At 50.6% G+C, this 27,337-nt stretch overlaps 1 protein-coding gene across 3 annotated transcripts; it reads right to left on the bottom strand.

Moving 5' to 3' along the window:
• Positions 1–672: 672 nt before the first annotated feature.
• PITRM1 (pitrilysin metallopeptidase 1) lies at positions 673–27,113 on the bottom strand. Of its 3 annotated transcripts, none has more exons than XM_055544163.1 (27): positions 27,007–27,113; positions 25,007–25,109; positions 21,368–21,474; positions 21,042–21,193; positions 20,483–20,597; positions 20,308–20,404; positions 19,539–19,699; positions 16,429–16,555; positions 16,101–16,189; positions 15,480–15,608; positions 14,806–14,919; positions 14,550–14,646; positions 13,624–13,758; positions 12,951–13,089; positions 7,179–7,295; positions 6,083–6,215; positions 5,238–5,358; positions 5,063–5,139; positions 4,683–4,848; positions 4,319–4,419; positions 3,662–3,782; positions 3,410–3,466; positions 2,851–2,963; positions 2,152–2,277; positions 1,324–1,469; positions 1,029–1,131; positions 673–949 (listed from the first exon to the last, which is right to left on the bottom strand). In XM_055544163.1, the coding sequence occupies exons 1-27, from the start codon at positions 27,057–27,059 to the stop codon at positions 850–852; spliced, it is 3,099 nt and encodes a 1,032-aa protein (XP_055400138.1). In that variant the 5' UTR covers positions 27,060–27,113; the 3' UTR covers positions 673–849. The 3 variants fall into 3 exon arrangements, with proteins under 3 accessions (XP_055400138.1, XP_055400139.1, XP_055400140.1); XM_055544164.1 differs by having other exon boundaries at positions 25,007–25,106; XM_055544165.1 differs by lacking the exons at positions 19,539–19,699; positions 20,308–20,404; positions 20,483–20,597; ... (1 more) ...; positions 21,368–21,474; positions 27,007–27,113 and having other exon boundaries at positions 25,007–25,025.
• Positions 27,114–27,337: the final 224 nt, after the last annotated feature.

The following is a 27,337-nucleotide window of genomic DNA, read 5'->3' as shown; positions in this document are numbered from 1 at the left end:
TACCGTCTTTATTTTACGTGAGAGTTGAAGACCTCGGGGTGTGCGGGTGGCTGTCAGGGTTCTGTTGGCAGAAACAGACAGGTGTTTTCTAGGGAATCGGGGCAAAGTCACTGGAGGAAAAAGGCAGTGCTCTGACCTGCAACACGTGGGTGATGCCCAGCGCACAGATGGCCCTGGACCAGGGAAGGTGGTGCTGCCAAGGGGGAACGAGGGCATGCACCCCAGAGTCTGCAGAGAAGGGGCCCCAGCCCCCGCCCTGTGCGCCCAGAGGAGGGGGATGGGGGAGAGTCAGTGTCCTTCGGAGCAAAGCCTGACTGGACACGGTTGTCCCACAGCCAGTGAGTGGAGGCCAGCGTCGGGACACCTCATGCGTTTCCCCGTAAAGTCCCTAAAAGCTACTTTAGCAAATAGTCATTTAAAATAATGCCTAAAGTACAGGTAGGTCAGAGTCACCTTTTTGTTTTAAAAGGCATGCACTAGGACAGTATGGTAAAACAGCACTTAAAGCTTTAGAAAGTCTCAAGACTATATACTCTGCATCTCTGGCATTTAGTGAGGGGTGATTTCAGTTAATTTCTTTGTGATCACTATTGCCTTCTTCAAGACACAAGAGTGGTCATCTGACTTGCCAGGCAAGACCTCATGCAAAATTTTAAGAATGATATCAAATGATATCGTGTATATACAATCATATATATTTGATATATAGATAACATATACAGATGATCAAGAGTTTTGTTAAAAAAATAACTTAAAAGGTGAGGAAAGCAAGGCACTCGGCATCAGGAGGCAGGGTCACCGCTGTCTTATGACCCACGACGGGTCCTTGGCGATGCTCGCATCTTCTAGTCACCGCTGTCTTATGACCCACGATGGGTCCTTAGCGATGCTCGCGTTGTCTGGTCCGAGTAGAGCCACGCCGTGTGCGCTTCTCCGGGCGCCCAAGTACCTGGAGGCAGGGGGGCAGTGGTCACTCAGGTGCCATGGGGTCACAGGGACTGGACGCTAAGCACCTGGCTCCCACTCACCTGTTGCTCACGTCAACCAGGTCTTCGTGGCGGACGGCGAAGAGCTGCTCACGGTGTACCTGCTTCATCTCATCCGAGAGGCCGTACAGGAAGTGGTCCAGGCCTGAGAGTGAGCACAGGGGATGGGATGGGGTGGTTGTCGGGACACGCAGCCACCCCCGGCCTTCAAGCCCCGCTTCCACCACAGGTCTCAGCACTGCCCCTCATGCCCACTCCTCCTGACTCAGCTGAGACGTTGTCTCGGGAGGACGAGCTCGGGCACCATGGCTTCAGGTGTGTCTGCTACACCACACACCTTTATCTGAAGGTGCCACCGGAGCATCCACAGCAGAGAAGACTGAGAGCTTTGCCTCGTCGATGTCCTGCTGGGTGAACCTCCCGGCCTTGGCCCAGTCGATGGCCTTCATGAAGGACTGCAGTGTTTCCGTGGAACGTGGATCCCTGGAGACCGAAGGGTCAGACACTGACGTTTATCAATAAGGAACAACCAAGTATGACGCAGTTTGTCCACACTTTGGGGTCATCAGCGGCTGTTTTCACACGGTACAGACACCCCAGTGCTCTGGACACTGACGAGTGGCGCACAAGCCACCCACACTGCCCCTGGTGAGCCAGCCTGTCACCCCACTAACTACACCTCCGCCACCAGGACAGGCACTGGCCAGAGGAAACAAGACACACGTGAGACGCCCCAGACGCGACAATGCCCTGCTGAGGCCGATCTCCTGCATCCTCCCTGAGCACAGAATCCTCCAAGGTCCTCACTCACACAGGCACATGTGTCCCCAGGGCATCTGTGAAAAACGCTTGGTTTCTGTCCCTCTGGAGACCCATGGCCCCCGCACGACCACAACCACGTCCAGCCCGTGAGGAGCAGAGGGAAGCCCCTCCTTCCCTGGGGTGTCAGTCCTGCCCTCGGGCAGCTGGGCCGCAAAACGGAGATGTGAGCAGGCAGAAGAGTCTGTGGCCCCGCGGACCCAGCCCGGCCCCGAGAGTTTCCAGATCGTCTCCCACGTACCCTGGTCACCAACCCCAGAGCTGTTTCAGGATTGTCTGTCCCCACTGCTGGTGTGGTGAGAACAGGGGAACGTCTTTCTGAAGTGTGCAGTGCGCTCAGACCCACCTGTACGAGTATAGCGTGAACATCCCGCTGTAGCTGAGCCGGGCACCTCCACCATAAGCACCCCCTTTTTCTCGAATTTCCGTGTGTAAGAATTTAGCAGTCATCAACCGTGCCAGGATCTTGAGGCTGAAAAGATAAAAAGATGCACATTAACAACAGCACGGCTGGCAGAGCAGGACTGAACATAACACAGCGTGATCCACGAGGGCAAGAAAAATGCGAGCAAGGTGAGGCCTGGGTGACGGGAGGGACGGGGCGGGCCTACTCCCTCCTGCCCTGCTGCAGCACGCGGGCGTCTTAGGTGAGTGGCCTCCACTGTGAGCACGTCCCTTCCTTAGAAAACATGCTCCAACAGGGAAAGTCTACCAGGCCCCTGCGTCCCCATGACGTCCACCATGAGCAATGACAGCGTGTCGCCCCGCCCTGGGTCTCCTCTATGGCAGGGGGGGCATGTGGAGGGCGAGCCTGAGCTGGGAGAGGTGGCGGCCCGCACAGGGCTCTGCTCCCTGGCAGGGATGGGGGTGTGGAGAGGGGCAGACCCATCCACACGTCTTTTTTCAGGAACTTTTACTTGTGTGGTGTACGGGAAGTTAAGTCCTCACACCCAGGGAAGGTGGTCCCTGTCTGTTTCTAAACCCACATCTTGCTACTCAACAGAGCCATACACAGTCCTGCTCCTGAGGGCCCAGCCCCATGCACCTGGCGTGGTCCGGGGCTGTATACGGGGCGGTCCTGATGCACTCGGCAACGTAGTTCACGGGGAATGGAAGCAGGAAGTGCGTCTTCATCTGGCAGGGCTCAAAGGTGGGGTCCTGGGGCAGAGGCCAGGCGGTGTCAGCACCACGTGGCCAGGACCCTCGAGGACCCAGAGCCCTGACTGTGACGCCCTGGGCGGCAGCAGCAACCCCATCCACACACAGCAGCATTGGCAAGCTCGCCCCACACAACCTCCGCAGGGTGGAGGTGACACATCCTAGCCCACCCAGAGGCCCTGGATCCCCTCACCCCACCCCCTCCCAGGGCCCTGAACGTGTGGCCTCGTCTGGTCACTTTCCCGGGATAAGCGCCTTTGCCTTTCCTAGGGTCATCGGGGGTGGGGTGGGGGTGGGAGGTGAAGTGGTCCCGGTACAGCAGTGACGTTTGAACAGAGGTGGACTGAACACGAGGCATCCACACAGACAGCACCTGGTGGCCTCAGACACAGGCTGGCCGTGGAAGGGGCAGCGAAGTGGGGAGGGGGCGAGAGGAAGGGACTCACCGTCACCAGCCTCCTTATGACTGGGCAGCTCCCGCTGGATGCCTTGGGTGCAGGTTTCTGGAAGTGAAATGTTTCCCAGAGAAATGAGTAAACCCTGAAACGCACATGATGGGTCAGGTACATTCCAGAAACAGCCTGGATGCTGAGGGTTCAGGCAGTACAGGCTCTGTGGCCTGAGTATTCTTCCATCGTGAAGCTCGGGGAGCAGAAGTCCCCTCGTCCTTGGGCCCCAGGGCAGGCCCCCAGCCTCACCTCCACCACGTGCGGGCACACGGGCCTCTGCTCCTTCTCACTCCGGCTGAGGCTCCTCAGGAAGGCCTCCACCGCGCCCTCCACCTGCGACATCTGTGGGGCAGTCGCATTCACAGAACATCTGTTTAAAACAGTGTGTGCACAGAACCATTACTGTGAAAAGATTACTGAAGTGTAAAAACACGTACATGTAAATGTACAAGCAAAAGCTGAGTAAACCAAAAGCCAAACATCACAGCCGTCTTCTTTCGCTGCATGCTTTCTGGGTACAAAAAAGCCTGACCCTGCTCTTGGCCAGCTCAGAGCTCTGTGTCCCTGAGGACGAGGAGGTGCAGAGAACAACCCGCCCACAGTGCCTTCGGGGCCATGGTCTCAGAATACACTGTCCAGGGGAAGATAAACCTTCATTCGAGTAGCACTGTTAAGTAGTCAGAGGGTGGTGGTAGTTCTCCCCTCTCAGAAAATGTTTCTTTGTGGTTCCTCCAACCTCCACTGAATCAGACACTATCATAAAAAAGCATCTGACAAACACTGAGAAGACCTGGGCTCTTCTCTGCATGCTGTGGCCGCCCCCAAGCGCCCCCTCTGAAAAGCCTCTCCACACCACACTCAGCAACAAGGAGGTTAAGTGCAGCTGGGAGGCCAGCGCGGCCCTACCTCAGGCTGTCACAGCTCAGCAGGTGTTTCCAGATGCGCAGGAGCTTCCCCAGGACGGGTTGCAGGTCAATCATCTCCGCAATTCTCTTCATCAGCAGCACCTGAGTCAGAGAGCCCACAGGGAGAGACTGGACCAGACGTCCTGACACAGGGACACGGGTGTGTGTGTGTATGTATGGTTCTGTGCACGCATGGGATTCGCACTTGCCCAGCTGTGGGCAAAGGAGCTGAGGGAAGGGAGCTGTGGACTTGAGAAAATAAGGTGAGAGAGGACATTCCCCCCACACTCCCCCTGAAACCTGGCCAGTTCATGTTGGCCAATCTGTTAAGAGCCCTGGAGAGCCAGCCAGCCTGAGCACCTCACCTGGTCCATCCCCCCGAAGGTCTCCTGCAGGTCCCCTGCAGGTGCCAGCGTCCTGCCCGCTCTGATGGACGCATAGAGGTGGCCTGAGTCGGGGACCCCATTGGATAGCTCCTGGGCGGCCATCTTCACCAGCACACGGAAGTGCTCCTCCTCGTCAAGGCGGGGGCTGCAGTGGAGAAAGCCGTGATGAGCCGCCCGGGACACAGCCATGCCCCCTTCCCCAGTGGGAAACCTGCCGAGGGCAAGTTCTCAGGGGAAGGAAATGTCGAGACTCGACCAAGGGACCACAGGACCAGACCTGCAACCAATCACAACAGGGCAAGGTGCTCACAGGACTGGGTCTCCGGTGTGTCTGGGGTCATGTCTTGGCAAATACTTACTTATTCAGTACCTCACTCCACAGATACATCATATCTGCTAGGTTTCTATCGAGGCAGAAAGAGGAGAACAGCACACCCTAAACCAGGAGGGAAGAAAGAATTCTGACCTTCTGAAAAAGAAAAAAAGACATGGGGAAAACCAACCCCACCAGCCTGCACCTGAGGAAATGGTCACCTGCTCGTAGGTGTTGAGGTGTGAGTCGTCGGGGAGCACCTGGGGGGCAGCAGCCAGGCCACCTGTCTTCAGCTCCACCTGCTGGGCCAGCTCCCTGTAGTCGAGGCTGCCACAGCCCAGCCTGTGCAGAGAGAGCACGGAGTCACAGGGCAGAGGGTCCTCTGGGGAGGGAGTCCCCTGACTGGGCCCCCCGCCCACCAGCAGCTGGGCTCCCCCACCCCAAGCTTTGTAGCCCCTCAGGCAGTCTTGGGGTGGGGGACCTGAAAAACAAGCTTCTCTACACTCTCAAGAAGTCACTTCAACACGGATGACGCCTTGGGAGGTAACACCCTCATTGCTGCCCCGAGTGCAATATTAACTAACTGTCCCAAATAAATGAATAACTAACTGAAGCCAAGGTGACGACCGGGCTCTCCTGGAACCCTCTGCCGTGGAAGGCAGGCAGCGGGAGCCGTACTAATGAAGGGTGGGAAGCAGTGGACAGGTTCTGTGGGTGACCTCAGGCCTACATGTCATGTTTAAAGCTTAAAGCTTCTGGTGAGAAGAATTATCCTCTTCATCATCTTAAAAAGAATCTTAGTTGAGATAGCTGTGTATTACATTCACAGTTTATAAATGTATTTTAATGTACTACGTTATAGTAAGAGAGTACTATGTCCAAGGAGGAAAATTCTCAACAAATACACCACCCACCTTTCTGTAACAGCACTATGAGATTTGGAAAATAAAACCGCTCACTGACAAGTGACACTGATGCACTGAGACAGGACACAGCAAACGCCCCCGAGCAACCAGGGAAGACGCGCGGGCTCTAGAGGTGCGCGTCTGCCCCACGCAGCCCTTACTTGGTGAGGACGCTGCAGAAGAGCGGCACGTAGGGCCGCAGCTCCTCAGGCAGGGCGTTGAGGCTGGAGAAGGCTCTGAAGTAGACCACGCCGTTGGTGGGCTGCGCGCAGTACTGGACTGGCGTGTCCCCGGCTGCGGGAACAAGGGTACTTCTTCACATTCTTACCAGCAAAGTTTTAACCATGTAACCACCATGTAATATCTGTAAAACACTAAAGCTTTTCAAAGATGGAGTTTTAAATTTTATATTATATTAGCAAAAAAACGCCATTCATTCGCCATACATCATCAGACAACTTTTCTTGCTGTACTTTTGTTAGGGCAAAACCCTCAAGTCTTGAGTTGCTCTGTGAGGAACAAGAGCAGAGCAGGGACACTCTTGGGGTATCTGACCACCTGCGGTCCAGCACTGCTGCCCGCACTCAAATCCTGGGCATGGGGGGACGCTGGCGGCCCCTCCCACAACACACCCCACATGCCACTCACCCCCCAGGCCCTCGGGCACTACCCTGTGTTCTCATTTTCACATCCCGAGCGCAGTGCCTGACCTGCAGCGGAGCTGAGCACCACTGACGATGAATCACAACACTGACTCAATGACCTTCACTGATAAACCAGACCTGAGGGGGCGCTGACCCGGCTTCCCAGAAGCCTGGGCCAGAGGAGGGGCTTTGCCGACACTCACACACGAGTAACAACAGACACATCATGAGTCAGGGGTGCTCGCGCACAGCCAGAACCCTGACTCGACACGGGCACCGTGAAGGCCAGCGCTGGGGTCAGACCTGCTCGGGCAGGAGGGGCTGTCACGTCATGGCCACGGGGAGCAGCATCAGCACCACGGGCGAGGGTCCTGTGTCCAGGGAAGTGAGCAACAGGGAGCAGCAGCGACCCCTCTGCATCCCGCAAGGCAATACCCAGCGCTGTGGGCCTCTGGACCCCATGCCCTTGAGAGCCATGTGTACACACACAGTGGAACCCAGAAGCAGGGCGCTCAGCACTGCCGGACCCAGGACTAGAAACGGGGGCTCAAACGTCCTCTGAGGACATCCACCGGTGACTCTCCTCCCAGGGACACCGGTACCCGCCACTGACCTGCCTGCACCACCTCCAGCTCCGTGACCGGGATGCGGGGCTCGATGTCCGACACCCTGAGCGCTGGCAGACACGACGCGTCCGGAGGTCGACTCTGCTGAGCCTGCAGTTCCAGACCTTTGGGCGTGGGGCGGCATTGAGCATCCAGGCCGGCCCTTAGAAGGCCCTGCTCAGCCCCTCTCCTGTCCCTTAGTTTCTGTAGTCTCCCCTGGGCGCAGGGAGCCCCGCAACGCTGGGGTCGGAGGTTGCCAGAACCAGAGAAGGCAGCACAGTAAGCACCCAGCAGCAGTCGTCTCCCCAGCTAATCCTCAGTGATTTCAGAGGATAGGTTTGCTGGGGGAGGGGAGTCTGTGCAAGCAGTTCCCACCCTCGTTTTATACCACAGACTGAGCTTGTGGGCTGAAGTGCACTAACTCTGTACTCATTTACTTGTATTTCATTTTCACTCATCTTGGCAATATGCTGTGTGATCACATAAAGTTCACAAATAAAGAAATGGGTGAACACACTTTCAGGGGCTGATCCTACACTGATGTGATGGAGGGGTGATGGGGGATGGACGGACACCCTCTCCTCGAGTTCCTGCTCAGACCAGGCAGCCCATGGGGACGAGGTGCCACAGGGTGAAGTCCTGTCAGCCTGAGTCACCTCACCCCCACCCTGAGTCTCCAGCACCGGGTTCCCCACCTGGCCCCACGCAGGCCCAGGGAGCCAGCTCCACGTACTTCTTGGAGCCCCAACACCTTCAAGGCCCCCACCCGGCTGTTTCCCCCCAGCCAAGTGGAGCACCCCAACCGCTGCGCCTCAGACATGTCCTCACGTCCTGAGAAAGCCCCCTCATGCCCTCTGTCCTGGCGAGCACGGAGCAGAGGCTGCAGGCACCTGCTCCACCACAGGCCCCGGCGGCCCAGCCATGGCCCCTGCACACGGCACACACGACCCAGGCCCCAAACCGGAAGACTGACTTTCCCAACAAACTAACTCCCATTCCCACTTCTCACTGGTGCTTATCTGCAGACTGGACCCCGATTCACAGATTCTTTGCACTGAGTCCACACTCAAGTGACTTGGAACATGTAACCTGAGTCCACGCTTACTGACCCTGACGCAATGGTAAATGCACTAGGCTGTGTCCTGTATCTCCAGACCACTCTGCCGTGATCTCGTAACCAGGGCCGCCATCCCTCCACAGGCAGGCGTGGGCTGGAACATACGAGTTTTCTTAACACAAGACACCTCCACGGCCAGGCCAGGCACCTGATAATTCAGGGAACACACGACTCTGTGCTTGGTTGTGGAATTACCTTCTGTGCCACAAACAGCTTGGGAAATGGATGGACCACATCAAACTAAAAACCTGACAGCAAAGGACACTGTCGACATGAAAAGGCTGCCTACATAGCAGGAAAGTATTTGCAAATCTAACATTACTGGTAAGATAGCCAAAATATCCAAAGAACTCAGTAGCAAAAACTATCCAATTAAAAAATGAGCTGAGGACTGAACAGGCATTTTTCCAAAGACAAAGATGGCCAACAGGTATAGGAAAAGGTGCCCAAAACCACTCACCAGGGAAACGCCTATCAAACCACGCGAGCCGTCACCTCACAGCTGTCAGAAGGGCAGACAAGGGATGCAGCAACTGCTGGCGAGTCTGGAGGAAAGGGACCCTTGTGCACGGTGCATGGAAATGGGACCTGGTGCAGCCACCACGGGAAGCAGTGTGGTGGCTCCTCAAAGTAGTGAAACCAGAACCACCATACGGCCCAGCAACCCTGCTCCTGGTTATCTATCTGAAGAAAATAAAACACTAACTGCAAAGGAGACACACCCCCCAATGTCCATGGCAGCACAGCACTATCTACAATAGTAAGGATGTGGAAACGACAACCTAAGTGCCCACCGATGATGAATGGGTAAAAGTGCCCACACACACACAACCATACCACTCCACACACCCCAGAAGACCACACTCAGTCATGAGACAGGAGGAAAAATTGCCATTTGCAACAATGTGGATGAAGCTTGAGGGTATTACACTCAGTGAAGTAAGTCAGAGAAATATCTATGATCTCAATGATATGGGGAATCTAAACAATAAAAACACAAAAAAGCAAGCTCATATAAACAGAGAACAGACTGTGGCTGTTGGGTGGGTGGTGGGAGAAACGGATGAAAGGGGTCAGAGCTACAAGCCTGTAGCTCTAAGTTCTAGGCACGTCATGCATGGCATAGTTACTGAAGCTAATTATACTGAACTTAGATTTGAAAATTGCTAAGGGAATTTAAAAGTTCTCATCACAAGACAAAAAATTCTAGGCATGATAATAGAGGTTACCGTGTGTCTGTTACTGTGCCCACAATAAAATTCAGAAACAGCAAAGAACTAGTAGAAGCAGAAGAGATCAAGAAGAGATGGCAAAAAAACACAGAAGAGCTATACAAAAAAAGATCTTCATGACCCGGATGACCATAATGGTGTGATCACTCACCCAGAGCCAGACATCCTGGAGTGCCAAGTCAAGTGGGCCTTAGGAAGCATCATTACGAACAAAGCTACTGGAGGTGATGGAATTCCAGCTGAGCTATTTAAAATCCTAAAAGATGATGCTTATGAAAGTGCTGCACTCAATATGCCAGCAAATTTGGAAAACCCAGCAGTGGCCACAGGACTGGAAAAGGTCAATCTTCAACCCAGTTACCAAGAAGAGTAGTACAGAAGAATGTTCCAACTACTGGACAATTGCACTCACTTTCCATACTAGTAAAGTTACGCTCAAAATCCTTCAAGCTAGGCTTCAGCACTACATGAACTGAGAACTTTCAGATGTTCAAGCTAGTTTAGAAAAGGCAGAGGAACAAGAGATCAAATTGCTAGCATTCGCTGGATCACAGAGAAACCAAGGGAATTCCAGAAAAACATCTGCTTCTGTTTCATTGAGGGGTAGCTTTGACTCCTTTTATCCATTTCTCCCACCATCCACCAATCCACAGCCTTTGATTGTGTGTATCATAACAAACTGGAAAACTCTTAAAGAGATATGAATACTAGACCACCTCACCTGCCTCCTAAGAAACCTGTATGCAGGTCAAGAAGCAACAGTTAGAACCTTATATGGAACAAATTACTGATTCAAAATTGAGAAACAAGCATGACAAGGCTGTATATTGTCACCCTGTTTATTTAACTTCTATGCAGGATACTGCATGTGAAATGCCAGACTGGATGAAGCACAAGCTGGAATCAAGATTGTTTGGAGAAATATCAACAATCTCAGATATGCAGATGATACCACTTTAATGGCAGAAAGGGAAGAGGAGCTAAAGAGCCTCTTGATTGAGGGTGCAAGAGGAGAGTGGAAAAGCTGCCTTAAAACTCAATATTAAAAAAAAAGTTAAGATCATGGCATCTGGTCCCATCACTTCACGGCAAATAGAAGGGGGAAAGGTGGAAACAGTGACAGATTTCCTCTTCTTGGGCTCCAAAATCACTGTGGATGGTGACTGCAGCCAAGAAATTAGAATAGGATTGCTCCTTGGAAAGAAAACTATGATGAACCTAGACAGTGTATTAAAAAGCAAAAACATCACTATGCCAACAAAGGTCCATATAGTCAAAGCTATGGTCTTTCCAGTAGTCACATATGGATGTGAGAGTTGAACCATAAAGAAGGCTGAGCACTGAAGAATTGATGCTTTTGAACTGTGGTGTTGGAGAAGACTTTTGAGAGTCCCTTGGACTGCAAGGAGATCCAACCAGTCAATCCTAAAGGAAATCAGTCCTGAATATTCATTGGAAAGACTGATGCTGAAGCTGAAGCTCCAATAGTTTGGCCTCCTGATGTAGAGAGCCAACTCACTGGAAAAGACCCTGATGCTGGGAAACACTGAAGGCAGAAGAGGGCGGCAGAAGATGAGATGGTTGGATGGCATCACCAATTCAACGAACATGAACTTGGGCAAACTCCGGGAGATCGTGAGGGACAGGGAAGCCTGGTGTGCTGCAGTTTATGGGCTTGCAAAGAGCTGGCGATGACTGAGCGACTGAACAATGACAATAGAGATTAACTGGACAAACTGTGGTAATCATCTCACAGCATATAAATACATCAAATCATGTTATACATCTGGAACTAATATGATGTTACATCAGCTACTCCTCAATTAAAAAAAAAAAATTAAGAGGCTTTCCTGGTGGCTCAGTGGTAAAGAACCCACCTGCCAATGCAGAAGACACAGGTTTGATCCCTGATGAGGGAAGATCCCACATGCCACAGAGCAACTGAGCCTGTGCTCCAATGCCTGAGGGCCACAATGACTAAGTCCATGCGCCCCAGAGCCCACGCTCTGCGACAGAAGACACCACCACAATGAGAAATCTGAGCACAACTAGAGAGCAGCCCCTGCTCGCTGCAACTGGAGAAAAGCCCTTGCAGCAACAAAGACCCAGCACGGTCAAAAATAAATAAAATTATTTTAAAAAATAATAAACTTACAGTTACCAAAGGGCAAAGGGAGGTGGGGAGGGATAAATTAGGAGATTGGAATCCACATATACACACTACTAAAGTGCATAACCAACAAGGACCTACTGTAATAGCACAGAGAACTATATTCAACAGTCTGTGATAAACTACAATGGAAAAGAATCTGAAAAAGGAACGGAACCACTCTGCTGCACACCAGAAACTAATACAACTTTGTAAATCAACTATACTTCATTTACACTTTAATTAAGAACAAATTTATGGAAGAGCTTAAAGTAATTCTCTGCATATGTAAAGAATTCAAAGATTAAACGGTTATACATTGACATTAACTCTGTCTTTACAAAGTCAAATCACCTCAAACTCAGCATGATCAAGTCATGCTAGAGTCAGCTCCACCTGCTGACATGCCTGATAAATTCTTCGTGTAATCCCAGCCAACTTTTCAGGGGTGGGGGGTGGGTGGATGTGTATGTATTCCTGTGTACTGTGTACATATGTAAACGTCATATGCTACAACCTGCAACTGCTGTACAGAACCCAGTGGCTCTGACCAATGCACAGCGTGAGCAGCACACCACCATCGACAGCGGGTGCCACCGCCCCAGAAGGCAGGCCCACCCGCTCTGGCCTCACGGCCTGTGAGACTCACAGAGCCTGCATGTCCCAGTGTTCTGGCCCTTGTTATGGCTGAGCAGAATCCCACCATGTGGACACCTCAGTTACCTCTCTGTGTGGACACATGTGGGGCATGTCAAGTCCCGTGTGGACAGACACTTTCACTTCTCTTGGGTGAACGCTCAGGAGTAGGACCGCTGGGCTCTATAGGCGGTGCAGGTTTACCACGTAAGAAACCACAGACCCGTTTCTGTGTTCACAGTGCCTGCACCACAGGCACCCATGGGGGCTCTGTGAAGAATGCAAGGCTTGCATCCCCCCCGAGACCTGCCACCCCTGAGCCCACCGTGCACTCCGTCCCCAAGACCCGTCTGCAGTCAGCTACAGACTGCCATGCAGCACACACCCAGTGGCCTATACAGCCTCGGTAAGGAGAAGGCGTCTGCGAAGTGTGTAAATGCATAAACCCTGTGAAGCCACCTCTCTCCCAGAACTCCTGCCTCTCCTGCTGAATCACAGGGTGTAGTTTCTGAGGAGGTCAGTCTTGCTGGGGTTAACACAGAACCCTGCAGGCAGCCGGCAGAGACCTACTGGCTGAAACCAGCCGCCTCCTTATGCTGGAAGCTCGGTGGGACTGGGTGAGGGTGAGGCAGCTGCCAGACCTGACCTTTCTCATAGATCTGCTGCTTGTCTTCCGGGGAAAGAGAAGTGACCTTTTGCTGCAGTTTTTCTGCTTCCATCTGTGCTTGCTTCTCGGAATACTTGTTGTCTGGTTTCATGGATAAAGTCAGCTTGTGCCGATTATTCTGCAACAACCAGAGCAAGAGAAAAGTCAATTAAAAACACGGTCTTATGGAATCCAGCATTGAGCCGGCCTCCAGCAGGGTGCGCTTAGCCCCACAGTTCCCGTTTTCCCATTTCTCACGGTGATGACAACAGAACTTGCCCCACGAGGCTGTGCATGCAGAGCCTGGGAGCCACGAGCAATCCTTGAGGCCACCTGCTCTGCAGGGACCATGTCGTCCATACGCTGTTACCATCTGGAGCATAGTCACTGTAGTTCCTATGTCTTAACCACAAACGCATCGACATTCAACAGTGCCTTTACACCTTGGTTGTACAAAGAAACCACCTGCACCTTTTAATACCATAATAAACCTTTGGCTTTAGTCTAAGTTGAAGATAACAGAATTAAATAATTTTTTACCAAGTCTTCATCGTACTACTAACTTCTCAAACCAAAACTCGACTTATACAATGCAGAGAATATTCCTAATGTTCCTTTCATTATTATAAAACTCAACTTCAAAATTACAGACATATATTCTCAACTTTCTTACCTTAAAATACTGTTTTACTTTTTCTTGCAAAAACCTTGGATTTTCCTCCAGGCACTTTCGGAACTGAGCCACCTGACTTCCGAGCTTCAGGAGCTCCACGGGGTCCCCGTCGTGGTTCCAGCAGGAAGCAATGTACTATTGAGGGGGCAGGTAGGGGAGTCACGACAAGCTACCGTAACCTGCAGACCCTGTGTCACCCAGCAAACATCCAAGCCCGCCTTTGTACCAGGACTCAGCTTCTAGACTTAAAAATACCACAGACAACTGCTCATGAAGAAAATTAAATCATTTTTTTTTTGGCTAGAAGAAGAACTAAACTCATGATTTTTTCCCCCTATCAAAGTAGAAAGCACAGATTTAAAAATTACTTTTTGGAAAATATAATTACGAAGTCATGCTAAATCCCTATCCATTTAAAGTACTCTCTAAATCTATTAAAAAATAAGACACCAGAAAGCTAATGAAGTAAGCAAATAAAAACAGGAACGATGTATTACAAAATTAAATTAACAGTAATTTTATATCAGATCCAAATACCATAACTTCCCTGGTTCAAATGAAAGGTGCTGTGAATAACAATCTGTATTTTCAAGAACCACTAACTGGGCTTCCCTGGTGATGCAGCAGATAAGAATCTGCCTGCCAGTGCAAGAGACACAGGTTTGATCCCCGATCCGGGAGGATCCCACATGCCGTGAAGCAACTAGGCCTGAGTCTCACAATTACTGAGCCACATGCTGCAGCTACTGAAGCCCAAGCGCCTAGAGCCCATGCTCTGCAACGAGAAGCTACCACAATGAGAAGCCTGCACACCACAACTAGAGAAAAGCCCACACGGCAATGAAGACCCAGCACAGCCAAAAATAAATTTTAAAAAACCACGAACTAACAAAGAAAAAGAGACTGAGGAGTTTAAAAACACGCACAGACGTCAGGGTGAGTCCAAAGCTGACGGACTGGTGCTTCATCTGTATTTCAATTTTATGAAGTAATGCTTCAATGCGATCCTCTTCAAATCCTTTCCTACAGAAACATCAAGAACTCAGACGCCGAAAAATCCATATGTCTGAACAACAAGGCCACAAAGGTGACATTCAAACAGCTGCCATGAAGGAGTGCGTGTGATGTGAGCCTGTGTTCGGGAACGAGGACTCAGCCCAGCCCGGTGGACGCCACACGTACTCGATGACGTCATCTAGCGTCCGGTCCACGATGTCCTGGACCATCTGGACGTCCTTCTCTGCGATGCCCTGCAGGCCCACGCTGAAGTAGGCCTCCCGAGTGCAGCCATTGTACCTGGTATGAAAGCAGGTGACACGTCAGAATCTGCACGCCCCTCCATCGCTGGTTGAGAAGGCTCTTCACTGAGATCAGAGCCTCTACAGGACTTAGCCAGGAGGGCAGCTCCTCAGGTACCGGCTGCTCAGATACGATGGCTCACACTCACACTCACATCCTTTTAGTTTTTCCAAAATCCACAATTAAAATTCCAGAGCAAAACAAATCTAGAGAGTTTTACCAAATGCTATGATTTCAAAGGACTTCTAATGGCCTGACTTTTCAAGCAGGCAGCAACATGCCACTCTTGGAAGAGTTACCTTGTTGGGTTTTTTTGTCAATTGCCTGCTACAGAGGACATCCACAGCTTGTGCTGGAAGCACGGCTGGGGCAGGAAGAGGGCCCTCCCCTAACCACAGGGTATGGAGCCGCCTATACCACTACCCCTCCTCCACACCCCAAGAGCGGCTAGTAACCCCTGCCCTGCAGTGACCAGCCCAAAATGTGTCCAGACAGTATCAGGTGTCAGAAGTGCCCCTCACCGCGGAGTAACAATCTGATCTGACAGTGACACGCACCCAACGTCAGGAGAGAAGTCAGTGCCAAGTCCAGATTCAATGAGGGCTTTGTAGAAGGGGGCGTTGGGGCCACTGATCAGGAGTGAAGACAGAAGGCTCAGCGTGAAGGCTTCAAACGTGTTGGTTATTCTTCATTTATAAAGAGTGGGGGAAGAGAGGGAAATGGTTGGCCCATGGAAATGTTTTCAAAACTATTAGAACCACAATAAACACTTTTATTTTACAAAGCAGCTGAAATTCTACTAGAAATTCTTCCATTTCAACCTCTATTTTAATAGTTACATGGGCAAAAGAGCATTTCTTGACTTGCAAAACTCTTGCACTGTGGGACCTTGGGGGTCCCACGCCATGAGCAGACAGTGACAGTGCAGCAGGAGCCCTTCCTGCCCACACCCCTCGTGCCAGCCCGCTGGGGTCAGTCTTGAGAGCAAAGGTTCTCAAGGTCAGAGTTCACAGGGCTCTTTTCACATGCAGAGGCACTGTGACCCCAATACCAAACCGTTCCGATGCTGTTAAAGACACCCCACATCTAATAATACCACTGGAGGCCCAAATCCTCCCACGCGCGTGCTCCCAGGGGCTCTCTCCACAGGGTGGGCCGCGTGAGTCTCACACACTCACTCTGGCAGGAGGAAGCTGACACTGATGGTCGTCTGCCCCGAGGGGCCCTCAGCCAGCGAGTCCGGGGCACACGTGATCTGGAACTCCCTCTGCAAGGGCACAGGCGTGCATCAACGGGTGCAGATGGGCAAGGGCACCCAACGTGCAGGACATTCCCTGTGCTTCTCGTCAGGGCAACTGTGCTTTTGCATGGACCGCCGCTCTTCCGGCCGGAGAACCCTCACACCCACAGCATGCCCACAGCACTGCAAACACTAGGAACACGCACCCCACCTGCATGTCACATGCTCACAGGCCTGCAGACCTGTGACTCGGACCCAGCTCTTACCGGCTCATCCCAGGGCTTCTGGGCTGGCACCGACGTCCGTGGCTCAATTCTCTGAAATTTACTCAGGGCCTCTTCGTGAATTTGCTTCAGATGCTGCTCCAGTGGAAAGTTACCATAAGTGAAGAACCTGAAGTTTGAGAGAGCACCTTAGTCTACATCAGGCTTTGTCTGAACCAGAGGGTGTCCAGGATCTAACGGCCAGAACACGCCAGTCCCCACGCTGATGTCAACTTCACACAGGAACACTTGTTTCACTTAATTTAACCACAACACTGAATAGAGAGGCTTCTGCTCTTTTCTCAAGATGTGGTTCAAACAAAGCACAGATTGTACAAAAAGGATTAATTAAATAAAATCTGGCAAAAACTGCTCTTCATTTTGAATTTACTATGTGTTAGAAAAACCAAATAAACTACACATTAAAATATTTAAAACCTAAGCTACAGCACCACAATAATCCATCTAAGACTAACAACAAAATTTAAAACGTCACAAACGTCAAATCTAGGTCACAAATCTCAGCTCGCCCATGTTTTTAGGACAACACATTACTTACGGGGGTAAAGAGCATAGTGCAGACCTCATCTTTCTAGCAGAACACAGTCTGAGCTACGATTAAGGGCCTGGGAGCTAGTATCCTACAGATCCCGTCAGCCTCCCCCTCAGAGCTTAGATAGTGCAAAGCCAGCAGTGAGGAGCACCTGGCTGTGCACACTGGTCCCCGCACGCCCGACTGGTTCAGCCCCAGGACCCCTGGAGGAATGACCACGGGTCTGGAGCAGGAGGAGGCCTGCCTTTGGGGCCAGGGCAGAAATCAGAAGTCACCAAAGATGTCAAGGATAACTGTCAAGGAACTTCCTTAGGCCACCGTGGGGACAATTTGAGCACTAAAAAGTTTTAAAATTCCATCTGGTGATCACATGGTCTTAAATATATACACATATGAAACTATTTCCATGAGGTCATTATGGTCCATGAGGGGGCACCGTCCCACCAGAAAGGGTGCTTAAGGGACACAGCAAGGAAAGGCTGCCTGTGGCCTTCAGAATGGGAGAAAATAATAGCAAATGAAGCAACTGACAAAACAACTAATCTCAAAAATATACAAGCAACTCCTACAGCTCAACTCCAGAAAAATAAATGACCCAATCAAAAAATGGGCCAAAGAACTAAATAGACATTTCTCCAAAGAAGACATACAGATGGCTAACAAACACATGAAAAGATGCTCAACATCACTCATTATCAGAGAAATGCAAATCAAAACCACTATGAGGTACCATTTCACACCAGTCAGAATGGCTGCGATCCAAAAGTCTACAAGCAATAAATGCTGGAGAGGGTGTGGAGAAAAGGGAACCCTCTTACACTGTTGCTGGGAATGCAAAATAGTACAGCCACTATGGAGAACATTGTGGAGATGCCTTAAAAAACTGGAAATAGAACTGCCTTATGATCCAGCAATCCCACTGCTGGGCATACACACTGAGGAAAGCAGAAGGGAAAGAGACACGTGTACCCCAATGTTCATCGCAGCACTGTTTATAATAGCCAGGACATGGAAGCAACCTAGATGCCCATCAGCAGATGAATGGATAAGAAAGCTGTGGTACATATACACAATGGAGTATTACTCAGCCATTAAAAAGAATACATTGAATCAGTTCTTATGAGGTGGATGAAACTGGAGCCTATTATACAGAGTGAAGTAAGCCAGAAAGAAAAACACCAATACAGTATACTAACGCATATATATGGAATTTAGAAAGATGGTAACAATAACCCTGTGTACCAGACAGCAAAAGAGACACTGATGTATAGATCAGTCTTATGGACTCTGTAGGAGAGGGAGAGGGTGGGGAGATTTGGGAGAATGGCATTGAAACATGTATAATATCATGTATGAAACGAGTCGCCAGTCCAGGTTTGATGCACGATACTGGATGCTTGGGGCTGGTGCACTGGGATGACCCAAAGGGATGGTATGGGGAGGGAGGAGGGAGGAGGGTTCAGGATGGGGAACACAGGTATACCTGTGGCGGATTCATTTCGATATTTGACAAAACTAATACAATATTGTAAAGTTTAAAAATAAAATAAAATTAAAAAAAAATAAGAAAAACAGTCAAAAAAAAAAAGGAAAGGCTGCCTGTGGGCCTCGACTTATCAAACATCTCAGGGACAACTGGAAATCAATCTCGGTTAAGGCATAGGTGGTTTTATTCAATCATTTATTCTGTTAAATATGAAAACGGTGTTATCTCACATAAGAGAACATCCTTGTAAACATCTATGTATATCCGTGTATGTCTATACACGTATACATGTCTGTGTGTATCTATACATGTCTAGTTGCCTGTTTCTACATGTACCTACGTGTCTATGTGTGTCTACATGTGTCTATGCACACACCCAGAGGACGGAGCTACAGGCTGAGCACATGGGGTTCACTGATCTACTCCCTACATTCTCCTGGATGATTAGGAGCTTTCATAATTAAATTTTTAAAATTTTACACTTAAAATAGTTTTGCAAATGACTTTACATGACTGCTTAAAGTATTTGTAAACTACTGTTGTTTAGTCACTAAGTCATGTCTGACTCTTTGCAACCCCATGGACTGTAGCCTGCCAGGCTCCTCTATCCATGGGATTTCCCAAGAAAGCATACTGGAGTGGGTTGCCATTTCCTTGTTCAGGGGATCTTCCTGACCCAGGGAACAAACCCACATCTCCTGCACTGTAGGCGGATTCTTTACCACTGAGCCACCAGAGAAGTCCTTGCAAACTGTCAGCGTTTTATCATTAATCATACTTGAAACAAGCAATTGATGAGAGGTTGAATGACACAGCTACCTCTCTGGGGGCACCTCTCCAGGACTGCGTCAGCCCTGAGAGGAGGACCACAACCTCCTGTTATACCATCAGCCTGAGGCTGAGCTGCAGAGGCAGCAGGCAGGGGCCTCGCCTTGTGGGTCTGAGGGCACGTCCATGCACAGCAGTCTCCCATCCACTGCCTGTGGTCGTGAAGCAAGCCTCCCAAGCCCAACTCAAGAGAAGCAGGACACTGGGGGAAAGCAACCCGGCACCAGGCTTCCCAGGCAGCGTCACCTGGCGTTGCTGGGGTGGTAGTGCATGGCGTGGAACTGTCTGAGCTGCTCCCACGTGAGGTCAGGGATGCACAGGGGGTCCCCTCCGGAGACCACCGAGTACGTGTGGTCAGGAAGCAGGCGATTCTGAAGGTGCTGTGAGAATATCCTCTCGTTATCTGTCTTCAAGTAAAAATACACATGTATGTGAAAACCAGCACACACACTGTTCACACAATTCAACGAAGTAGCTGCATCCTGGGAGTCCCCCTGCTGACACCCCCAAGTACCCACCCAGATGCTCTTTTCAGCCATGAAATGCTAATTAAGACGTGTACATTGTTTTTTTAGACACGGTGCCACTGCACACTTGAACTCCAGAGTACAGTGTCGGGAAACAAAAACTCCCTATGACCTGCTTTCCTGCCACATTCACTGCGTGTGGTCATCTTTACCATAACTTGAGAGACACTGTATCTGTGAACCCCACCCTACACCAGGGCAGGAAAGAGCAGAAAACCAAAGTCTCAGGATTGTCAGGAACATGGTTTTCATCTGGCCGAGCCCCAAAGACCAGAGGTCACCGTGATCCCCACAACCCCGCTGAGAATTGCCATCCAGCTCATTGCCCAGCGGTGCCAGCTCACTGCACTGTCCACGCTAACGCAGGTTCTCACAGTGAGGATATTAAGTGACATAACAAGATGGCAGCCATCTGCAAAGACTGTTTGTACTCCAACATTTTATACAGTAGGATAATTTAACACAGCATGAGCAAGGGAAACACTCACAAATGCTCCCTTCATTTCATTGAAGACGACACCTTTAAAGACCAAAGGTGTCTGGGGGTCATTCGGGTCCTCGTGTTCCAGTCGCCATCCTTCCTGCCTGAAGAGTGACAGATGATTACATGGTAACAGTGACTCTATCGCTGAACTAAAGATCAATGAACCAATTGCTACATACCAGAAGTCCAGTTCCCGCAAGCATGGAAAAAAGGCTGCGTCCAAATACACAGACAGAAGGTTCTGGAAGTCCTTGGGGTTTTGTGTGGAAAATGGGTACAGGGTGTAATCACTAGCTAGACACAAAGAAGAGCAGGGTTTTAAACACAGTGGTTCCCCCAGGTTCACGCCAGCAATGTCTGTTTCAGCCTCACAACAGGTCCACGCTGTCAGGGGCACAGAGACAGCAGCACCCGCGAGGGGGTGGGGGGTGGGATTGCCCACAGGGTGCCTGCCACCAGCCCATACCCACTGCTTCCTGCAGCCACAACCCAGACACCTGCCCTGCTAACCGACCTTTACAGCATTCTTCCCCAAAGAAAACAGTGGTCACCTTTCCCAGAAAAAATTCAGATGCATTTTCCCTAAAATTCCAGGTTTTATAATCAACCCCAGTGTGGTTTTCCTAAGGGATTATGCAACAAACGGCCTCTAGACAGAGATTGGGAACTCGACCCTAGCCTCCAGGCTGCCACCCCCGCATGAGAGACCAGGCAGCCCCAGCCAGGCCCGCGTCTCACCAGTGAAGGCGTTCATGAATGTGGACAGCGACCGGTTCAGCATCTTGAAGAAGGGGTCTCGGCAGGGGTACCTCTGAGAGCCGCACAGGACCGTGTGCTCCAGGATGTGGGGGGCGCCGCTGCTGTCGGTGGGGGTGGTGCGGAACTGCACACTGGGGACATAGCCGCACAGTCAGAGCCCCTCGGGGTGCAGGCCAGCTGTGTCCCTGCCACACCCGCGGGAGCCGGGGGGGAGACTCCCCTCCCTCCAATTCCTGCTGAACCACTGCAGGGGTGGCAGACGCCCCTGCAGGGAATCAGACCGTGAACCCAGGACACAGACACACCTGAACAAGTTGTTTCCGTCCTCGCGGGCCAGGTGCAAGTACTGTGCTCCCGTGCCGTCATGGCTGAGTTTCACAGCTGTCAGTGACAGCTCGGGGACAGGGGTCACCTGAACCAACGAGGAAATGGGGGAGCTCGACTCGGTTGCAAAGGCATGCAGCATAGGGACGCTGCGTCTGGGGGACCCGGTGGACCTGGCAGGAACCTCCAAGTCGAGTCCACGGACCAAGAAGGCAAGACCTCGGGCTGAGGACAGCACCACCATCCCTCCTGAGCGCCCACTGTCTGCTAGCATCTCCCGAGTGTGCCACATGTGACTCCAGGAGGGAGGCATCCCACCCCACTTACAGATGAAAACTGAGCCTGGGGCTGACGGGACAATTTGCCAAGATCACAGAGCCTAGATAGAGTCAGACCCCTTGTGTAGCACCAGGCTGCCCTGGAAGAGACTGGACTCGCCTGGAACGCTCCACAATGAAGAAGAGCCCCGCTCAATACAAATAGAGAAAGCCCACACAAAGCAGACTCAGGACAGTCAAATAAATGAAAAGAACTATTCTATTATTTAAAAACAGCAAACTCTTCCTCACCCCCTGGGGGAGGTCTTGTCTGTGAGCACTGAGTAACTTCCACTGTCCTTGGTACTGAAGCAACTGCATCAAGGCCCCGCCCATAACCTCAGCACCTTGTCACCATGACCACCACGGGGTGTGACAGGGACCTGTCTTTACTGATGCAACATCCTAGCAGGGCAGAGGTGAAAGTTCTGCTGTCCTCAGCCTGCTCTGGGGGCCCTGCTACAAAAACTATGTGCTTCAAGTGGCCTACTGATGCCCACATAAGTTACAGCAATGAAACTGTTTACACCTTGGAGTTCACAACTGTACTTCTGTCAGATGTGATCAGTGTATTAGGTTGGTGCAAAAATAATCGCGGTTTTGCAACGCTGAACTTCGCCACTTGTTATTAGAACACATTCTTAAATGCGATTATGTCATACATCATTTTAATGTGCATTTCTTGCTTCATGTTTTTTGCTAATGACTTATTACTTACTGTGTATTTTATATTTAGACTATGGAAATGATGTTCAAGTTCAAAACAGGCGTAAAGCAGCTGAGACAACTCACAACATCAACAACGCATTTGGCCCAGGAACCGGTAGTGAATGTACACAGTGCAGTGGAGGCTGAAGAAGTTTTGCAAAGGAAATGAGAGCCTTTGAGATGAGGAGCACAGTGGCTGGTCACTGGAAGTTGACAATGACCAACTGAGAGCAACCATCAAAGCTGATCCTTTTACAACTACATAAAAAGTTGCCAAAGAACTCAACGTTGACCTTTCTATAGTCATTATGCATTTGAAGCAAATTGGAAAGGTGAAAAGCCTTGATAAGTGGGTGCCTCATGAGCTGACTGCAAATAAAAAAAAAATCCTTGTTTTGAAGTGTCATCTTCTCTTGGTCCACACAACAATGACAAATCATTTCTCAATCAGATTGAGACATGTGACGAAAAGTGGATTTCATACGACAACCAGCTCAGTGGTTGGACGGAGAAGAACTCCAAAGCACTTCCCAAAGCCAACCTTGCACCAAAAAAAAGGTCATGGTCATTGTCTGGTGGTCTGCTGCGTGTCTGACCCACTATAGCTTTCTGAATCCCAGCGAAACCATCACATCTGAGAAGCAAGCTCAGCAAATCAATGAGATGCACTGAAAACTGCAAGCCTGCAGCAGGCAGTGGTCAACAGAAAGCCCAAGTCTTTTCGTGACAATGCCTGACCACAAGCTGCACAATCAATGCTTCAAAAGTTGAACGCACTGGGCTACAAAGTTCTGCCTCATCTGTCATACTCACCTGACCTCTCGCCAACCGATAACCACTTCTTCAAGCATCTAGACAAATCTTTCACAAGGAAAATGCTTCCACAACCAACAGGATGGAGAAAATGCTTCCCAAGAGTTCACTGAATCCTGAAGCACGGATTTTTATGTGACAGGAATAAACAAACTTATGTCTTGTTGGCAAAAAAGTGTTTATTGTAATTGTTCCTATTTTAATATAAAAAGATGCATTTGAGCCTAGTTATAATGATTTAAATTTTATGGTCCAAAACCGCAGTTATGTTTGCACCAACCTAATATTTAAAACCAGTCTGCCTCTGGACTTCCCTAGTGGTCCTGTGGTTTAGAACCCGCCTGCCAAGAAAGGGGACATGGGTTCGATCCCTGGTCTGGGACGATTCCACAGGGCAACTAAGGGCATGTGACATGACTGCTGAAGCCTGTGCTCCAAAGCCTGGAAGCCACAACCACTGAGTCCGAGTGCTGTAACTACTGAAGCCCTCGTGCCCTGAGCCCATCCTCCGCAACAAGAGAAGCCACCGAAATAAGAAGCCTGCACATTTCAACTAGAGTAGCCCATGCTCGCCACAACTAGAGAAAGCCCAAGCATGTGTGCTAAGTCGCTTCAGTCGCGTCCGACTTTTTGCAACTCCATGAACTGCAGCCTGCCAGGCTCCCTGTCCATGGGATTCTCCAGGCAAGAATACTGGAGTGGGTTGCCGTGCCCTCCTCCAGGGGATCTTACTGACCCAGGGATCGAACTGGTGTCTCTTAACTCTAACCTGCATTGGCAGACAGGTTCTTTATCACTAGCGCCACCTGAGAAAGCCCATACACAGCAACAAAAATCCAGTGCAGCCAAAAATAAGTTAATTAAAAGTAAAAATAAAACCAGTTTACCTCACAAACAGCTCTCACAGTAATTGTTTCTCAAAAAGGACCACGGTTTATTATAAACTAAGTTTCCACAAAACTTGAAACATACAGGAAAAGAATCATGCCTCTGAAAAAGGTATTATTAACCAGAACTATACAGAAATCCCAAGTCTCTTGAAACTTCTTTAGGGGCCCCACAACCATGAACCCTTTTAAGTGGTTCAGAGACCCTGCGCTGAATACCCCCTGCCCCTGTTCCTGGAGACAGATGGTGGCTCTCCTTTACTTCTCCACAAATCCATCCCCACCCTGCCTGTGCCCAGAAGACCCTCCTGTGTCTTCCTGTTGCAAACCCAAGTCTTTCTGACTGTGAGCTGCCTGCCTGTTTTTATTAGCGTAAAGTACAGTGTGAAACCAACATCCAGTGGACTATGTCATGTACATCATTGTCAATTACAGCATTAAAGAAAAAAAAAGTTTAAGCCAAACAAAACAAGGTATTTTAACATAAACTAAGTACCTATAAGCCCACACAATCTCTTTTCTATAATCCTGAAACCCAAATGGCTCAAAACCAGGAAGATTTTGCCCAACTTTGGAGCAAACTTGGTTGATGGTAGGAACTTCACCTGAGTAGATGTGGGGCCTTCAGTCTTCAACACAGGTCAACAGCAATGCAGAAACAAAACCGTGTTTATTTGCTCCCTAAGCTCTGCAAAGAAGTGAGGCCTCAGGCACTCAGGGAAGGGGTCAGGGGGTCTGCTTTCATCTGAGAGTCAGGAAACCCTTTCACTTGCAAAGTCTGCTCCTTTGAGCACCTGCTGTGAAACTGAAGGAAGCGGGGCTGGGGACACAGATGAACAAGCCCACCCCCCACATCTCTGCTCTGAGCTGACACCGGAGGCGCCCCCAGGCCCACCTGGCTGACGGTGAAGCCGTGGATCCTCTCTCCAATGCGGTACTGCAGCGCTCGCTCACAGGCCTTGGTGCTCCCCCACCTCCAGGCTCCGAGGTGGGCACTGCTACATTTAAGGAAAGGAGTCAGATGATCTGCTGGAAGACTGGCTAACATAATTCAGCAACATAACAAAAACACTGCCATGTGACAAAGAATTCTAAGAAAAATGAAAACCTGCATCTTCTAAACACATTTCAGAAAATCAGTTTCCATTAAAGTCCTTTCAATTGTATTTCAACTCACCTAAGCCTCATAATATCAAACACTTAATGTTGAAAACCTTTTATTTCTACATGTCCATAAATAACTGTAATACAATCATGTCACCAATTTCCCTTGATTCTGGGGAAAAAATACAATTCTCATGTCAAGATCACAGTATCCCAATGAGCTCAGACTACAATAAAGTTTCATCCCACACCTGCCAAATTAGTGAGAATTAACAATCTAGTGTTGTCAGGGTCTCACATGGCCACTGGGTGTGCACATTGAAGGAAGACTTCAGAACAGCCCTGTCCTTATTAGATAAGCAGTTCATTCCCCTCAACATGTGCCCTGTGACCTGCACTCACTCCCTGGTGCACAAACACACAACAACGTGCACAACATTCCCAAGGGCCCCAAACCCAGCAGCCCAAATGTCCAGTAACAGAGAACAGATAAACTGAACTATTCAGTTGACAAACTTAGCCCTAAGAATGAATGGACAACTACATGTATCAAAGATGTGGGCACATGAAGCAAAGAAAAAAAGGTGCCATCTAACCAGGTAATACCGTAGTGTAAGACTATACAAGGATGGTAAAAATACAGAGGAAAGCAAAATTATTTTTGTAAACCAGAAGAGCAATTTCATTTGAGAGACAGGGAGAGTTATCATGGGTAAAGGGTAAGCTTAACCTGGGTAACTGGGACACAATTTGTAGTATTTTCTACATTAACGTTAAATCTCACAAAAAGATTCTTTATAGAAAGTATGGGCTGAAAACACTGACTCATTCAACATCATGCAATAGTATTCTATAAACAACCAACATTTCCGTTCTGGATTTAGCCAATTCTAGAATTATGGGATAGAAGATTTTAACCCAAATACCCAATAAAGACAGCCCAACGACAGAAACCCCCGTTTCCTCCCCTGGGCTAACAGCAGCTAAACTCCACCATAAAATAATTCTCTGTATCAGCATGAAGCTAAACAATTTATGTTTCTTTAGAAAGTAAAAAGTTACATTTTACAAAGTCAAAAGGAATGATGCTGATTCAGTCTGAAACTAAATGCTTTCTTTTCCCATAATGAGTGGATACTCATTAAACACGAAGTTGGAGGCTCAGACAGGGAAGAATTCATCTGCCAATGCAGAAGACCCGGGTTCGATCCCTGGGTCAGGAAGATCCCCTGGAGGAGGGCATGGCAACCCACCCCAGTGTTCTCGCCTGGAGAATCCCGTGGACAGAGGAGCCCAGCGGGCTGCGGTTCAGGGGTCGCGAAGAGTCGGACACGCCTGAGCGATCAGCCCTCCACCCTGGAGGCCCCACTCTCCAGGCCGCAGAGGCGCTCAAGCCCCCCGCCCACAACCACGGGGCAAAAAGCAAACGCCTATGGAGAGCCCTGCCCGCCGCCCCCTAGTGTCGCTCGTGTCAGCCCACTTCAGGGGGTCTCCGCCTCGGAGGCCCGACCACCAGTCCGTGCTGGGTCCTGGCCGGCTTCACCCCGCCTTCGCTGGCAGCAGCTCCCCAGCCTTGGTAACCGGACAGGGGCTCCCTCCCTCCGGGATGAAGGCCACCGCGGGGCCCGCTCTGCCGTTCTCGCACCGCGGCCTGCGAGGGCGCCCCGGCTGCGGCCGGGCTCTCGCAGCCGGAGCCCCGCACCAGGGGTCCCGGGTCGGGGAGCCACGCCGCCCCGCCCCCTCCCCGCGTCACCGTCCCCTCGCTCCCTGCCCCCAGCCCCGCCCCCTCACCCGCCGCTCAGCCTCCGGAGCGCGCCCCGCGCCCGCCAGCCGCCGCGCCACATGCCGCCAGACTAGCTCACCGCCGGCGTGACCCCGTGCAACCAGACGTACGCCGTGGGGCGGGACCAGCCAGCCGCCTCCCAATTGGCCAGCGCGCGGAGCTACGGTCTCTCCGATAGGCTGGCGGGAAGGGGGTGGGGCCTGGTAGGGGAGAGAAGGGCTGAGCGCGGGAGGGGCGGGCTTACCCCGAGCCAGGTGACTTGCCTGAGAACTCAGGCCACAGGTAACCCCGGTCTCTGGGACAGACGTTTGGGCTCCGGCACTCTGCCAGCTCAGGCGT

The sequence above is a fragment of the Bubalus kerabau genome, chromosome 13, assembly GCF_029407905.1.
Source record: "Bubalus kerabau isolate K-KA32 ecotype Philippines breed swamp buffalo chromosome 13, PCC_UOA_SB_1v2, whole genome shotgun sequence".
Lineage (NCBI taxonomy): Eukaryota > Metazoa > Chordata > Mammalia > Artiodactyla > Bovidae > Bubalus > Bubalus kerabau.
Note: the sequence above shows the minus strand (reverse complement) of the source record. Positions and strands in the feature narration are given on the sequence as shown.

Excerpts from the sequence above, each read along its gene's own strand:
- PITRM1 (XM_055544163.1), bottom strand. The coding sequence starts at position 27,059 with ATGTGGCGCGGCGGCTGGCGGGCGCGGGGCGCGCTCCGGAGGCTGAGC. Across the intron at positions 1,470-2,151 it reads TTCACGCTATACTCGTACAG|GGATCCACGTTCCACGGAAA; the intron begins GTGGGTCTGAGC and ends TTCGGTCTCCAG. Across the intron at positions 950-1,028 it reads CTGGTTGACGTGAGCAACAG|GTACTTGGGCGCCCGGAGAA; the intron begins GTGAGTGGGAGC and ends CCCTGCCTCCAG.